A 17140-nucleotide genomic window follows, 5' to 3' on the forward strand; every position below is an offset into this window, starting at 1 on the left:
TATGGATACCAAGCATGGGATCGTAGCACCATCTGTTGAAAAGATTATTCTTTCCCCGTTGAATTGTCATGACACAGTTATCAAAAAATCAATTGACCAAATATATAAAGGTTTGGTTTTGAACTCTCAGTTGTATGCCATTGGGTTATCTATTCATCTTTATACACATAACTCATTGTTTTGATTTCTGTGGCTTAGCTGTAAATTTTGAAATTGGGAAATGTGTATCCTCCAGCTTGCTTTTCTTTTTCAAGATTGTTTTTGCTATTCTGCATTCCTTGAATTTCCATCTCAGTTTTAGGATCAGTTCATTGATTTCTGCAAAGAAGCCAGCTGCAATTTTGACAGAGATTGTGTTCAATCTATAGATCAATTTGGAGAGTATTGTCATCTTCACAATATTGTCTTTCAACCCATGACCATGGGATGTCTTTCATTTATTAGGTCTTCTTTAAATTCTTTTAATAATGTTCTGTGGTTTTAAGAAAATAAATCTTGCACTTCACCTGTTAAATTTAGTCCTAACTATTTTATTTGATTATATATTACAGTAGTCCCTCTTATTCACGGAGGATACATTCTAAGACCCCCCCATGGATGCCTGAGACCACAGATAGTACCAAACCTTATATATGCTATGTTCCTTCCTATATATACATATCTATGATACAATTTAACTTATAAATTAGGCACAGTAAGATAAAAACAACTAATAATAAAACAGAACAATTATAAAAATACTACTGGGGCACCTGGGTGGCTCAGTCAGTTGAGCGTCTGACTTCGGCTCAGGTCATGATCTCGCAGTCTGTGAGTTCGAGCCCCACGTTGGACTCTGTGCTGGAGCTCAGAGCCTGGAGCCTGCTTCAGATTCTGGGTCTCCCTCTCTCTCTGCCCCTCCCCCGCTCATGCTCTGTCTCTCTCTCTCTGTCAAAAATAAATAAACATTTAAAAAATTTTAATTAAAAAAATAAAAAATAAATAAAAATGTACTGCTAATAAAAATTATGTGAATGTGTCCCCCCTCAAGCCATCTTATTGCACTATACTCAGCCTTCTTCTTGGAATGAAGTGAGACGATAAAATGCCTATGTGATGACAAGAAGTGAGGTGAATGACATAGGCATTATGATGCAGTGTTAGGCAGCTATTGACCTTCTAACTGTATGTCAGAAGGAGGATCATCTGCTTCTGAACTGTGGTCAACCATAGGTGACTGAAACCATGGGATATGAAACCAGGGATAAGGGGAGGACTACTGTATTGTAAATGGAATCTTTTTCTTAATTTTATTTACAGATTATTGATTGCTAGTATATAGAAATACAATTGATATTTATACATTTGTCTTATATCCTTTAACTTTGCTGAACCTGCGTATTTGTTCTAATAGTTTCCCTCTACCCTTCTTAGGATTTTCTATACACAAGATCATGTCATCTGTGAATAGAGACAGTTTTGTTTCTGCCTTTCCAATCGGGATGCTTTCTACCTCTTTTCTTGCCTAATTGTCCTGGTAAGAACCTCAAGTACAATGTTTAATAGCAGCGGCAAGAACAGACATCCTTGTCTTGTACCTGATCTTAAGGGGAAAGCATTCAACCTTTTACCATTAAGTGTAATATTAGCTGTGGGTTTTCCATAGATGGCCTTTATCAAGCTGAGAAAGTTCCCTTCTATACCTAGTTCATTCAGTGTTTTCATCATGAAAAGTTGTCTGGTTTTTGTTAAGTCTTTTTCTACATCTATTGAAATGATCATGTGGTTTTGTCCTATATTCTATTGGTGTGGCATATTACATTGATTACTTTCATATGTTAAGCCAACCTTGCATTCTTAGGATAAATCCCACTTTGTCATGTGTACAATCCTTTTTATATGTTGTTGTATTCAGTTTGCTAATATATTACTGATGATTTTTGCGTATATATTCACAAGGGATATTGGTCTATAGTTTTTTTGTGTGTGTGATATCTTTGTCCAGTTTGGTTTCAAGATGAGACTGGCCTCATAAAATGAGTTAGGAAGTGTTCCCTTATCTTCTATTTTTTGGAAGAGTTTGTGAAGAACTGGTATTAATTCTTCTTTAAATTAGATCTTCTTTAGGGACACCTGGGTGGCTCAGTCTGTTAAGTGTCCTACTTCAGCTCAGGTCATGATCTCACAGTCTATGAGTTCAAGCCCCGTGTCGGGCTCTGTGCTGATAGCCTAGAGCCTGCTTCAGATTCTGTTTCTCCCTCCCTCTCTGCCCTTCCCCTGCTTATACTCTCTCTCTCTCTCTCTCTCTCTCTCTGTCTCTCTCTCAAATGAACATTTAGAAAAACACATAAATTAGATCTTCTTTAAATTGGTAGAATTAAATTGGGCCTAGGCTTTTCTTTGTGGGTGATTTTTTATATTAATTCCATCTCTTTACTTGTTACAGGTTGATTCAGATTTTCTATTTTTTTCAGTTTTCAGTAGTTTGTGTCTTTCTAGGATTTGTTCCATTTTATCTAACTTGCTGGCATACAATTTTTGACATTATTGCTTTATAATCCTTCTTTCTTTCTAGTTTTCATCACTACAGCTACTAGTGATGTCCCTCTTTCAATCCTGATTTTAGTAATTTATTTTCTCCTTTTGTCTTGGCCAATATAGCTAAAGATTTAACAATTTATTGATCTTTTCAAAGAGTCAGCTCTTGGTTTCATTGATTTTCTCTATTGGTTTTTGTTTATTTACTTATTTAGAGAGAGAGAGAGAGAGCATGTAAGCAGGGGAGAAGCAGAAAGAGAAGGAAAGAGAGAATCCCAAGCAGGCTCCACCCTGTCAGCATGGAGCCCAATGCTGGGCTCTATCTCACTAACTTGAGATCAGGACCTGAGCCAAAATCAAGTGTTGGATGCTTAACTGATTGAGCCACCCAGGTGCCCCTGATTTTCTCCTTTGTTGTTTTTTCTTTTTTTAATTTACATCCAAATTAGTTAGCATATAGTGCAACAATGATTTCAGGAGTAGATTCCTTAATGCCCCTTACCCATTTAGCCCACCCCCCCATCCCTTCTCTGTTGTTTATCTATTCTCTGTTTCATTCATTTCTGCTCTAATCTTTAGTATTTCCTTTCTTCTGCTTGCTTTGAGTGTAACTTGCCTTCTTTTTCTAGTTTCTTAAGGTAGGATGTTAAATTATTGATTTGAGGTGATATCCATATTTGCAGGTACAAATTTCCTCCTGATTTAGATGCATCCTAGTATGTTCTAGTTCTAGTATGTTGTGTTCTCATTTTCATTCATCTTAAAATATTTTCTAAAACTCAACTTCAATAATATATTTTATTTAATGCAGTATGTCCAATATTTCATCATTTTGATAGGTTATCAATATGAAAAATATTAATGAGATATTTTTCATTCTTTTTTCATATTAAGACTTAGAAATCTAATGTGTATTTTATATTTCAGCACATTTCAATTCAGATACTAAATTTTCATCGGAAATACTTTAGATATATTTAGATTTCATGAATTAATTGTATTGAAATTTCATAAAATTTATAGGTGAAAAGGAAATTCACATAGTGAAGTCATCCCAAATATACTTAAAAGTTTACCAATAACTAAACTGACAGTTTTTAAATTTAAATAAATTAAAAATAATAAAAAATTCAGTTCCTCAGTCACACTAGCCACATTCCAAGTATTTAAAAGCCACATGTTGGCTTATGGCTATTGTATGGGACAGCAGCTCTGGGGCTTTTTCTCCATGCTTTAATCCATGCAACACCCCTAAGAGGAAGATACTCTTATTCCCCATTTTGCAACTGATGAGCTTATGCAAGATCAATCAATATGATCAAGGAACTTAGGCAAGATCTTTTGGCCACGAAGGGACTGAACCAACACAAGCCCTACTCTTGGCTGGGAAATGGGCCTTTGCAATAATCAACTCCTGCTGCAGAGACACAGGGTTGCCCCAACGGCAGGTCTTTGACCCAGAACCACAGAGCTGAAGCCTGTGCTTCCCCCAACTGCCAACCTCACAGAGCAGCTAATCCAGAAGGCTTGGAATTAGCTGTAGGGATCTGGGAAGCCACAGGTCAATTCCCTACTATCGCTACCATTTTTCTAAGAAGTCCAACTTTACAGGTGTCAATCAGAAAAGATGGTCAGAAGAAGCAATGTGCACCCACAAAGTTCTGGCCAACCTACTTCCCACCTTCTGTGGGGAGCCACTGAAATTCCTGAAAGGAGTTGTTGAGAAACACCCTCCTGCTTGCCCAGCAGAGTAGGAAACCACAGAAATGGCTGCCATGTATCAAGTGCTTACTACCAGCCAGGCATGACACTCCTAGGGCGATCCTAGTAGACAAAAGAGAGTGTAACACATTCACTCACTGGAATATCACATGGCCCTTAAAGAGAATGAGAAAAGATGTCTATAGTGTACTGTTAACTGAAAAAAAGGTAAGTTTAAAAACAAGATGTATATAGCATGATCACTTTTGTATATATTTGTGTATCATGCCAAACTGCTAATAGAGAAGACCTCTTAACAGGGGAAGAACTTTTACTGTGTGTTTTATACATTTCTATATTGTCTATATTTGTTACCACAGCATATGTTCCTATTTTAATTTTTTTAAAACTAATCTTAAATGTTTTTAAGTTTTTATTTAAATTCCAGTTAGGTAACATACAGTATAAGATTTCAGGTGTACAATTTAGTGATTCAGCACTTCCATACAACACCTGGTACTCATCACAAGTGCCCTCCTTAATCCCTATCCCCCATCTAACCCATCCCTCACCTAACCCATCTGGTAACCATCATTTTCTTCTCTATCACTAATGGTTTGTTTCTTGGTTTCCCTCTCTCTAAAGATATTTTTAAAGAAAAGAAGGTCACTGTATCATTTAATCTTCAAAAAACACTTAAAGAGTTACAATTATCCACATTTTATAGTGGAAGAACTGAGGTTCAGAGAGGCAGCATGACTCATTTACTCCAGAGCTAGGAAATGGCAGAGAGCCAGAAATGGAAGCCAGGATGGTCTGTTGATAGAGTTCTTTAAGGTAAGAAAGCAGCAGAAGCTCAGGAACCCTGGAGGCCCACCCACCACATGCCCAGGTGGAGCCTGACCTTGAGGTCCAAGTGCAGGATATAGTGCTGATGGAGGTAATGCACACCCTCGCAGATCTGCTTGGTGAACAAGATCACATCCAGTTCAGTCAGCTGGTACTTCTCCTCTGTGATCCGGTCAAAGAGTTCACCTCCATCCACACTGCCAGGGCAAAGAGAGAGGTAGGCACTGGCCTGAGCAAGGCTCCCAGAGGACTTGTCCACTCATATCACCAAGGTTCAAAAGAGGCCAACCCACGTAAGCCTGAGGGTTACGATTAAGGAGGGATTAAGGAGGGCCACTGCCATCTGGGGTTTTTATGGAGATCTTTGTTCTGGCCCATTGCCAGCTCAGAGTGCAGGTGGTAAAAAGAAACTGATGGGCCAAAGGGAATACTGGGGATTGTCTTCAATGTTGATGATCCAGGCTCACTCTGGTGACTCTGTGCCAAGATTATAAACTTGTTTGGCTACAATGTTGCTTTTTCACTCTTGGTAGAGACATGACATGACATGATATTACAAACCCTACCATAAGGAAAATAGCAACACAAGCACAAAAATAAATGGCCTCTGAGGCCCTGGTCTCAGCTTCAGGGGTGGTTGGGAGTGGTGGGGACTGTGTCAAATGGGAGACTGGCGATCCTGTCTACAGAGTCAGCAAGTAGGAGCTCCAGCACACCAGTTCCAGCTGAAACGCAGGTCCAACATTACTAGATTGTTCACGTTTGTAAGAAAAGCAAGATATCTGGGTTTTAATGTGAAATTTCCCAATTTCCAATTGTTAATGCTTAAATCAAAATTATTACAAATTGTGTATGCTAAACCAACATACATCTACAGGTCAGTCAGGTTTACTGCTGGTTTATGACAAATGACTTTGTCCTCCATGCTGCATATTGGAGGTGATGATATTCCTTAGATGTCCCAGAGAGGGGAGGGGAAAGGGAGAGCTTTGCCTAGAACCACGGCTCCAAGCCCCAGCCCTGAGTCTGGGCCCACAGACAAGCCACTGCTCCACCTCCTGAGACACTCACTATTCCATGACGAGGGTAAAGCTGTTCTTGCTTTCAAAGGCATCATAGAGCTGGATCAGGTTCACGTGGCTGAGCTGGTTCATGATGTAGACCTCATTCTTCACGTCCTCCTTGTGGAGTCGGATGGGAGAGGAGTTTCCAAGAAATGGGTCAAGAAGATGAGCCAGCTGTGCCTCCCAAGACACAGGCCCTTCCAAGGTGCATGCCCACCCTGTTTCCTCATTTCCTACTCTCACATCAGGTTTCCGACTCAGCACCCAAACCAGGTTCTTACAACAGACCCACCATTCCGCAGATAGGAAACCTGAGAGGCCCAAGAAGGAAGCCTGGAAATCCAGAGGGACCCTGTTGTCCAAGGTATGAGGTGATGTGCTGGGCAGAGTGTGGGACTCATGGAAAAGAGGCAGGGAAGGTGGCAGGGTTCCTGATCAGCATGCAGGGGGCTGGGGAAGTGTAGGGCCAAGGGGCCAATAAGGAAGTATAGGAGCCCTGAACTTGGCCCAAGGCACCAGCTGGTCCAGGGCAGATGCCTCACCCGGTCCTTGGCACTCTTCACTTTGATGATCTTAGCTGCCAGTGAGAGGCCTGTGGACTTCTCTGTGCACCTGTGGACCTGGCCAAACCGGCCCCTGCAGAAACACGACACAGCAGACTGAGACCCCAACAGGCTCACTCCATACATGGTGGACCATCCTGTACCCTGGACTTTCTGGTCCTGCCCTCTGTCCATAAACACCATGGGATTATCCTGCACCCCAGAGGTACTATAGTCATCACCCCAACACCACATTGGTTATCCTGAAACTTAGAGAAGACCTTCTTCATCCTCTCATAAAGTATCTATCTATACCCTGGGGACTACCTCCCTCATTCCACACCATTCAGATTGCCCTACCACCACTAGTATATGGTTCCCATGCCCATACTGTGTGGGTCTCCTGCACCCTATACTTCATCTCACACCATGTGGGCTCTTCTGCACTCTAGAGGTATTCTCTTCACCTACTCTCTGTGGACTATCCATTTCCTAGTACACTGTGTGGTATATATACCACTCCTGGCTTTGGCTCCTGGTCAACCCCTTCCTGAGAAGCATACAACAGCATGCCATATAAGGTCTCCAAGTGTCTCTGCCCCCAAGCCTCTTGCTCCCGCTCTCTCATCAAGGTGGAAGCCCACCTACCCTCCCAAGACGTCATGCTGGCACACTGTGTAAACTGCTGAGGTCGCGGTCTCCTTGACACTCACCACGCGGTGTTCAAAAGGGGCTGGTGGGGCTGGACTGTCATCTGTTTGGGAAACAACACCTTGTGAGCCTCCTAAGTGGTTGGTTTAAGTGACAAGCCCTTCACTCTTCTCAAGGAACACCTCATTGGAGTCACCCACTCAGCAGAGGAACAAGCTGAGTCTCAGAGATGTGAGGTACTAGCCCAAGGTCACACAGCAAGTCAGTGACAGATGGGATTCAAACCCAGGTCTCCCATCACCTACAACAGTGCTCTTTGAAATATGGAGAAGTTATACCCAGTCTGTTCATTGAAGTTAAAAGGGGATCCACAGTGGATCAGTATAGTCAGCAGGAAACAGAAGGTGCACTTGAACGGGGTAATTGAGAGAATTTAATGACAGGACTATGTTTGAAGGTCCAGGCAGGGCTGCGGACATCAGTGACGTTAGTGTGACAGGGAGCCAGCTGGAGACAAACACCCACCCTTCCTCTTCTTGCACCCTCTGATCTCCTGATAGGGCAAGTAGCCTGTGATGTAGCCTGTAGCAGGTGTGCTCGGAGGGGTTTGGTGGTATCTGGGGAATGGAGGAGGAAACAGGACACCAGCACTTGGAAAGATAAAAATGTCTGAGTGTTTTTGAAAAATCTTGTCCTTCAGAGGTAATAGGAATCTAGAAGTGTTGCATGAAATAAAGCACAGGAATGAAGCAAAACAGCAAACACAATGACTGAAGCTGGTTTGTGCATTAAGGACTGTGGTGGGAAGTCAGCGGCCTGGGTTGAAATTTTGTCTGGATTTGTCATAGTTCACTCAGAGTGTTCCACCCACAGCTCTCATACCTCTGAAACCATACACCCGGTGCAGTGCAAACACAGCTTAGTTTGTCTTAGTAAAATTACTCTTTGGTCCCCAGAATAGAAGTTTGAATTTGCCTTGAGAGAATATTGCTTATTCTTTTTTTGCATCTGCAAAGCAAACCGTGGGCCCTGGGCCACAAAGGTAATATATATGGGCTATTGTTGCTACAGCTGCTATTTTTCTGGGACCCTAGAAAAGCTGGGATTCTGAGTGTGTGTCACAGGGATTCCAAATCTAGAATTAGGTCTGCAGTTTCTTTGCCACACACTAAGGGTTCAGAGTGGCTGCAGAGCCATGAGGTTTGTACACATGGTTCCAGAGCCAGTCAGGGTTAGATCCTGGCTCTGTCAACACTGACTCTGGCCCTGAGCATGTTCCTTGACCTCTCTTGTATTTCCATTTATCCCCACTCAACAGGCCTGTGGGAGTAAATGCCTGCACAAATGCACGTGTCTTGGCACACAGAGAGCCCTGAGTTCACGTTGGCTTTATCACCATTCCAAGCCTCAGAAAAGATTCTGGAGACTCTATTTGCTTTCAGCTGTGTTTCAAGAATTAAAGGAAGGGACGCCTGGGTGGCTCAGTCGGTTAAGCGTCCGACTTCGGCTCAGGTCACGATCTCACAGTCTGTGAGTTTGAGCCCCGCGTCGGGCTCTGGGCTGACGGCTCAGAGCCTGGAGCCTGCTTCCGATTCTGTGTCTCCCTCTCTCTCTGCCCCTCCCCCATTCATGCTCTGTCTCTCTCTGTCTCAAAAATAAATAAAAAACGTTAAAAAAAATTAAAAAAAAAAAAAGAATTAAAGGAAGCCCTTGTCCACATTTGGACCAAGTCGTACAGGTGGAAAGGAAGCAACTAGAGATGTCACTATGACAGGACAACTGCGGAGTCCAGAAGTGGCAAGGGGCCCCAGATGACCTGCAGCCCTTCCTCAGGGACTTCCAGAAATTCCAGGGCAGGAAACCAGCAAAGGGTGGCTTTTCTGCTGGCCTTCATGAGATGAGGGTTTACACCAAGGAGGGTAGGACCCTAATGCTGGAACAGTTGAGGGCATTTCAGTCACATGAACACAAGGATGTTTCCCACCACTACTGGGATCCTCACTACACCCTTCCATACCCCAGGATGAGAACTTACTCATTGGGCATGGTGGCCGATAATGGGTCCATTAATTAATAGAAGTTCTTTTTAACAGGATCCTTCTCTGGCTCAATCCAGAATGACACCAATGGTGAAGAGCTCAGGTGGGCTGGTGGCTTGGAGAAATCCACCCCGTTGAGCCACAGGGCTCCCCTACTGCTACAGTCACTCCAAATCCAGCCTGCTGCATCTCCAGCCCTTGCTCTTTAGCTCCAGCAGTTACTGGCAGGCTGTTCTAAGTCTTGAACTCCCCCAGACCCACATTCTCTTGCCCTGAAAGCAGAAAGGTCCCCTGGGTGTAGGTCCCCCAAACCCACTTACCAGGCACACAGCAATGGACTCACCCAGAACCACGCTGCCAGCCTCGGCTCCCAGGGGGGTCTTCCTTCCTGCTTCAGCTCTGCCCATGCCTCTGGATGTGCAGTCCTTTCCAGGCTCAGGGTGTCCTGTCCCTGGGTATTTGTCCTGCTGCCGGCCCAGGGATCCAGCATGGTCTCCCATGTTCCTCCTGGCCCCTCTTGGTCCCACGGTGGACTCAGCCCCAGGCCCCTGCTTCTCCTTTGCCTTTGCTCCCTCATCGCTGCTCTGCTTCCGCAGTGGGGAAATCTTTCCAGCTCCTTTTGGGATCTTGGTCACAGGGGTCTGGGGGGTGGGCCCAGGTGGGTCATGCTCACCTGGATAGGCAGCTGCTGGAACCTCCTCAGGGGGTATGTGTCTGAGGCTGCCCCCTCGTGTCACAAGCAGCTCCCCAGGGGTGTCTGTTTCCTGCACATGGATGGAGATCCTGGAGCAGAGATAAAATAAGGCCTTAAAACCAAGGACTTTTGAGTCACCACAGACCTGGGGTCAAATGCCTGCTGCTGCCACTCAATGATCACGGCCTGTTGGTCTCAGTTTTCTCATCCATAAAAAGGGTCCTTCAGGTTGTTATAATAGTAAGGTAGATTATGTTTGAAACAAGCAGACCCCAACCGCAGCCTCTCTGGATACCCTGATTACCTCTGCACAGACAGGACACCTGGGAGAGGCTGGATTCAGTGAAATGGTACCATTTGCTCTCAGAATTCCAGTGGATGAGTGTCTGAAGAAGACTGATGTAACCTGTGTTGGACAGTGAGCACCAGCTGCCTCTGAAGTCCTTGGAAACCTGCTTCTGCCCCAGGGGGACTGTGGCCTGGAGGCAGGAGACCTGGGTTCTTCCCACCCTCTCTAGGCCTCAGTTTCCCTTTCAGTTAAATGAAGAAAGGGTGAAGCAAGTCAAATATCACACTGGAAGCCCCAGGTCAGACATATTTTATTAAAATCAGGTAAATGCTCATAGAGGCTGGATTTCTTATTTCTCTTGAACAAACAGTTCTGGCTGAGCTGGGCAGGTCCGCAGAGCTGAGATGCAGCTCCACTTCCTCACAGACCCTGCTGCACCCCGGCAATGCCATAGAGCCCACTTCATCCATTCTCATTACCCATACCTTGTGACATTTGGATTTGGGGGCCCAGCTGGAGGTCAGGAAGGCCCTCTGAACCCTGACAATATTCAGAAGGAAGGACCTTGACCCTGGGAGCTATGACCCCCAGGGGTTCGGACCCTCCCTCTTAGAGTTGCCCCTGCTCTGATTGTTCTTCACAACTCACTGCCAGGGTGTATGTGTGTTGGGGTGGGGGTAAGGGGGTGAGGGTCTGGCATGGACTAAGTCTCAGGAGGAGGCAGGCAGCCTCCTTTCTGGTCTTAGCTCTGGACCATGTTGCTGGACAACTTTGGACAAGGCCAGTGCCAGTTCCTTCTTCTGTCAGAGACATTGATACCTTGCAGAAGCGCTGAGTTTCCACAAAGGGGGGAAAGGTCCCAAAGTGAGACCCAAATGGTCCAGCTGCTGTGGACAACAGGAAGGTGGTTCCTCAAAAATTTAGAAAAAAAAAACCTACCAAATGACCCAGCAATCCCACTTCTTAAGTTCCAAACCCATGCTCATAGCAGCATTATTCACAACAGCCAAAGGTGGAAGCCACCCAGGTGTCCATCAATGGGCGAATGGATAAACAAAATGTGTAATATCCATACAGTGGAAAATTATTCAGCCTTAAAGAGGAAGGAAATCCTGTTGCATTCTACTACCTGGATAAACCTCAAGGACATTATGCTAAGTGAAATAAGCCAGGCACAAAAACTCTGGTTCCACTCATATAATTCCACTTATATGAGGTACCCACAGTAGTCACGTTCAGAGACAAAAAGTACAATGGTGGTTGCCAGGATCTGGGGTGGGGGTAGTAAGAATTGTTTGACGGTTGTAGAGTTTCAGATTTTCAAGATGAAAATGTTCTGGAGATTTGTGTCACAACAACCCGAATATACTTAATACTACTGAACTGCACATTTAAAAATGGTTAACTTGGTAAATGTTATGTTACATGTTTTTTTACCATAATGAAAAAACAAAGTGAGGCTTTTCCATAGCAGTCGAAAGCCCAGCCCCTCCCTGAGCTGCAACAGGTCCTCTGAAAGCAGTGCCTATTCCTAAATGCACTGATTCTGTGCAAGCTTGTCCACAGCCAGACTTAGGCAAAAGGCAGCAGAATCCCCCCCTGCACCGTGGCCCTCGGGAGTGAATACGGGTTGGTGATGACAAGGTAGGGTGGGAAGGTGGCATCCAAGCCTGGCTCAGGCCTCATCTCAACTGAAGGACACAGGAAACTGCAGGAAGCCAGTTGCTGGAACAGTATCCAGGTGGTCAGGTGGCCAGCTGATAAGGCCACAAGTCACTGTTGTCCCACTTGGTCTTCATACCCAGCAGGGCATGGGATGCCCCAAATGCACTGACATGCATTCCCATGTCACTGAGTATCCAATGTTTTTCCTCCTCCTACAAAGCACACCCAGGGCAGAGGGCAGGCATGACTAATCAATTACAGCACTGTGTCCCTCCAACTGCAGCTAGGGCCTCAGGATCCTCTAGACAGGCAGCCACTGCCAATCAACCTACCTTCCCCCTAATGCAGAATCTTTTTGAGGACCCTAACAAGTTCATGGCAAGTTCATCCCTATCCCTAGATTCCATATTTATAGCCCTGGCTAGGATCCAGGGATGCCTGCCAGGATTCCCTCCTTTTGGCCGGTTAAGGCTCTCATTTCCTTCCAGAACAAAGGCAGACAAACCATCTGGGCTTCCCTGCCAGTCACCACAGTACACAGACAGCAGTGCCCCTCCCTATGCCAGGCCCAGGGAAGGGATGGGGCTCTGTTACAGGTCAAGATGACCCAGGACAGGTGCAGGAGGGCACCAGACCCCCTTGAGAAAAGACAGGTAAGCACAAGTACCCTTAAGTGGGCCAACCTGGGGGCCAAGATGTACTGTTCCCCAGGGCTGGGGAACACAGGGCTGGGGAGAGCTTGGCAGTCATCAGGTTCTGGGTCTTCCTGCACTGTGTCTGCTGAGGGCTGAGGGCTGGTCCTGAGGCTACCTCCTGAGGACACAACACCACCTTCAGGACCCCAAGCATAATTCTGAAAGCTACCTAGATTGATTCAGCCTATACCAACCTCTTTCTGAAAGCCCATCCTTTCTTCCCCACCTTAGTATTTGGGTCTTAATTAAATGCTGACCTGAGGAAAGAGGCTGGTGCAGTAGTTAGGAGATTTCTGGAGTCCATAAACCTAGATTCAGATTTCAACTTTGTGAATCCCTAGCCATGTGGCCCTGGCTACTCTCAGCCTATTTCCTTATCAATAAAATGGGAAGGCAACCACGCTCATCTCCTGGGAATGTTGTGAGACTACAGAGATATGATGCCTGTGAAAAGCTTGGTCAATTCCAGCACCTAGGAGAGTTCAGTGAGCCCCAGCCTGTAGCTATTATAATTGCTCTAAGAGCTGGTGGTTCTCAGCCCTGCTCCACATTGGAATCACCCAAGGAGCTTGTAAGAAAGAGAAAGAGAGAAAGAAAGGGAGAGAGAGAGGGAGGGAGGGAGGGAGGGAGGGAGGAAGGAAGGAAGGAAGGAAGGAAGGAAGTGGGGGGAGGGAGGTGGGGGAGGGAGGGAGGGAAGAAAGAGGGAAGGAGGGAGGGATGGAGGGAGGGAGGGAGGGAGGGAAGGAAGGAAGGAAGGAAGGAAGGAAGGAAGGAAGGAAGACCAAGAAAGCAAGAAAATACCTGAGCCTTACTCCAGACTGAATAAATCAGACTCTCTGGGCACTGGTATTTTAAGAATTCCTTTCAGGGGGCACCTGAGTGGCTTAGTCGGTTAAGCATCCGACTTTGGCTCAGGTCATGATCTCACGGTTCATTGAGTTCAAGCCCTGCATCAGGCTCTGGGCTGACAGCTCGGAGCCTGGGGCCCACTTCGGATTCTGTGTCTCCCTCTGCCCCTCCACTGCTTGCACTCTATCTCTCGCATTGTCTCAAAAATAAATAAACATTAAAAAAAATTCTTTCAGGTAATTGTAATGGGCACCAGGTGAGAAACAGTGCTCTAAATTCCCAAAAGCATTGCCTGCACCTTCTCCTGTCTTCCCCTCATGAAGCTAGCCAGCACTGTGCCGACAGTGACACTCAGCCTCAGCAGCTAGTCTCTTGGCCATGCTCCAGCTGAGGGGCTGCTGTTAACTCCCTCCCTTGCCCACCATGGAGGAACACCCCCTACCTCGGAGGTGTTTCTACACCACTGTAAGCTGCCTTGGCCTGGACTGGCAGCCCTGGAGTCAGCCTCATGCCTGCCTCTGTGGGCCGAGAGTCAGGCCTGCTGAATGATGATCCTCGTGCTGTACTGGGTAAAGTCTCCTGGCTGGTTGGGGCCTCCTTGACCCTGTTGGGTGCTGCAGACAATTCCAGGTCAGTCCCAGGGTTCTCAATGAATGCTCCAGGAACTTTGGCTTCCACCTCTGTGGGCAGCGGCAGGTGGCCAGGGGGCACTTCTGCCTGCCCTAGTGAAGCCTCTTCCTGGGTGAGAAGATCAGATCCTATCCCTGAAGCATTGATGGGAGTCAGCGTCTCCACTGTCCCCTCTGGCAAGTTTTCCTTCTGGCTCTCTACAGGAAAATAGGCAGCATAAAAATGCATTCCTATATGGAGAACTCTGTGCTAAAGATATTGTAACAAATGTGCAAAGGCCGTTCTGTGCAGCATCTTTATAATAGGCAGACTAGAAATAACCCAAGTGACCACCAGTAGGAAGCTGGTTGGCTAAACCATGGCCCATCACACAGGAGTACTGCACAGCCATGAAAATAGAAAGATGCAAATATCTCCTTATGTGGCTATGAAGCGATCTCAGGATATACAGTGAAAAAAAAGCCAGGTGGAGAAAAGTATGTGCTTCTCTTTATCTAGGAAGGGAGGATATGTGAGTGTGTGTTCACAACCACTTAGAACATGGTAAAAATGTTCATGCTTAAACTTTCATGCCTAAAGAGGCAGAAAGAAGGATAAGACAAAAACTTTTTTAAATGCTTTCATATGCAAGGGAGGGAACACAATGCAGGGAACAAGGACAGAAGCTAGACTTCTCTTAATATACCTTGTTTTGTCTATTTGACTTTAGAACTATGTCAATATTACACAAAATTGTAAAAGAAAATGAAACTTTAATAGAAGCTATTCCAAGTGACTTTAAAACAGTAACACAGGGCACCTGGGTGGCTCAGTCAGATAAATGTCTGACTCTTGAGTCTTGATTTTGGCTCAGGGCAGAATCACATAGTCATAAGATCGAGCCCCATTTTGGGTTCTGCAATGACAGTGCAGAAATATAAATAAACATTTAAAAATGTTTTTAAATAAATAAATAAATAGGAATACATAGTGGGATATACATAAAGGACAAAAGAAAAAAGAAAAAAAAGGAGCAGCTTCAACAGTTTTTCAGTGATCACATTGTCGCCATTGGTATTTTTATTTTGAAACTATTATGTGTGTGATGTGAAATAAAGCAAATAGGGTCCCACTCACCTTCCTGAGACCCCCTGATCTCGGCCTGCACGGCTCTGGTGCTCAGCACATGCTTTGGTTTTGCTCCTTTCTCTTCCACTCGATCTTTGTTCTAAAAGAAACACCATAAAAACCACCACGATCATCATCACCATCATTGTTCAGGCCACAGAAGGTGGAACACCTACCATATGCTAAAGGTAGAAGTACTTAGGTTATTTCACGTGGTCTCACAGTAATACTAGAGTGTAGATATCACTATTGTCATCATAGGGACAAAGACACTTACCCAAGGTCATCAAGTTCTTTGTAATATGTCTCATATTGTCAGTAAGGAGCAGACCTGACAGGGGCTTCTAAACAGACTGGACCTCAAAGCACGTAGACCAGTAATGGAAAATAAATTTAATCATAAAGTGTTAATAATTCAGATCAGTCAGTTATGGCTATTGCTTGGATTCTAAAGTCAAATTAACCCATGCTTGTTTAGGGGGTGGGGATGGGTAGAGGGGAAAGAAGGGTAGGGAGAATGCCACAATCAATGAATAGTGTCTGCCAGGAAGCTGGGTTGATGCATCCTATGGTCACCCCTTTACAGTACAGTAGTGTGGCAGGAAGCACAGCCTCTCAGACTCTTGAGCCAGACCTGCTGGGTTTAAACCCCATCTTCACCACTCGGCAGAGATCCTTAACTTCTCTGTATCTCACTTTCCTCATCTGTGAAATGAGGAGAATAATATTATCTGACTCACAGAGTTAGTGAGAGGATTGGGGAGTTAATTTGTGAAATGTCCGGACAAGTGTGTCCAGCACATGGTAAGTGCTCAGTAGCTCTGGTGATTTTATCCTGCCTGAGACAGGGAGCTATCTGTCTTCGATGAGCCAATTGATTGATCCATGGATGGATTGCGTAAGGACACTCAAAGTCTGACCTAGAGAAGCCCTCAGCAGCTCTCCCTTTAACTCTAAGTGCTCTGCATGAGGCCAGTGATCTTACTCCTGAAATGGTAGGAGTACTCAGTGTTTTTAAGTGCAAATATTTCTAGATGACCTGACCCCTTGCTGGGTGCCCTTGGTGTTTGTAGAGGTTTTTAGCCTTTGATTGGTGCAGCCCCTAAAACTCCTCCTGGCCCTTATCACAGCAGCAGTTCTGGTCACAGCACAGCCCTGAGCCTGGGCTGAGACCCTGGGCCCCACTCACTGCTGAAGGCCCTTTCCCTTGACTTGGCCACAGACACCCCAACTGGGAGCCAAAAAGAGCTTGAGACACATTTTGTTTGGCATGCACAGCATTTTAATTTTTTTAATTTGTTATCAACACTTTAAATCTAGGAGGCTTTTATATTAAAATTCCAAGTTCCATTTTGGGGCTTAGAATTGCTCTGTGTTTTGATTATGGTGGTGTTGATTTGGATGTACACACTTGTTGAACTATGTTGAACTATGTACATAGTTTGTGTGTATGTGCCACTTATTGTATGTAAATTATATATTAATAAAACTGATTATAAACAAGTCTAGGTTCCCAAATTCTCCTAAAAAAAAAAAAACCTGAAGATCTGGCAACTTTAGGGACACATGGCAAAAATCAGCTGGAGCAGTTCCCTCTAACTGGGGCACCACAGTCCTCACCTCTCCAGAAAGTCTCCCTGGCACTAAGGATGAGGGTTTGTTCCACTGTTTTTCCTACACTGTACCCGCTTTGTTCAATCCTACTACGTGCTCATCCCTTTGGGATCCCAGCACACCAAGCTTTGTCTTCTTGAAGGTAACAACACATGGGAACACCCAGCCCCACCCCTGGCGTGTGGTAGGCACCTAATAAATAAATGTCAGCTGCTGTTATTATGATTAGCACCA

The 17140-nt window shown here is 45.1% G+C and overlaps 1 protein-coding gene across 2 annotated transcripts in view; it reads right to left on the reverse strand.

Moving 5' to 3' along the window:
- MYLK3 (myosin light chain kinase 3) overlaps positions 1-17140 on the reverse strand; it is a 44745-nt gene that overhangs the window by 11831 nt on the left and 15774 nt on the right. For both annotated transcript variants that reach the window (XM_078438545.2, XM_078438544.2), the window contains exons 2-8: positions 15302-15392; positions 13998-14382; positions 9707-10146; positions 7322-7427; positions 6674-6767; positions 6139-6248; positions 5123-5264 (exon numbers count right to left, since the gene is read on the reverse strand). In XM_078438545.2, the coding sequence (XP_078294671.2) occupies positions 5123-5264; positions 6139-6248; positions 6674-6767; positions 7322-7427; positions 9707-10146; positions 13998-14382; positions 15302-15392 (1368 nt within the window). The remainder of the gene's footprint in view (positions 1-5122; positions 5265-6138; positions 6249-6673; positions 6768-7321; positions 7428-9706; positions 10147-13997; positions 14383-15301; positions 15393-17140) is intronic.

Source organism: Panthera onca, chromosome E2, assembly GCF_046562875.1.
Source record: "Panthera onca isolate mPanOnc1 chromosome E2, mPanOnc1 haplotype 2, whole genome shotgun sequence".
Classification (NCBI taxonomy): domain Eukaryota; kingdom Metazoa; phylum Chordata; class Mammalia; order Carnivora; family Felidae; genus Panthera; species Panthera onca.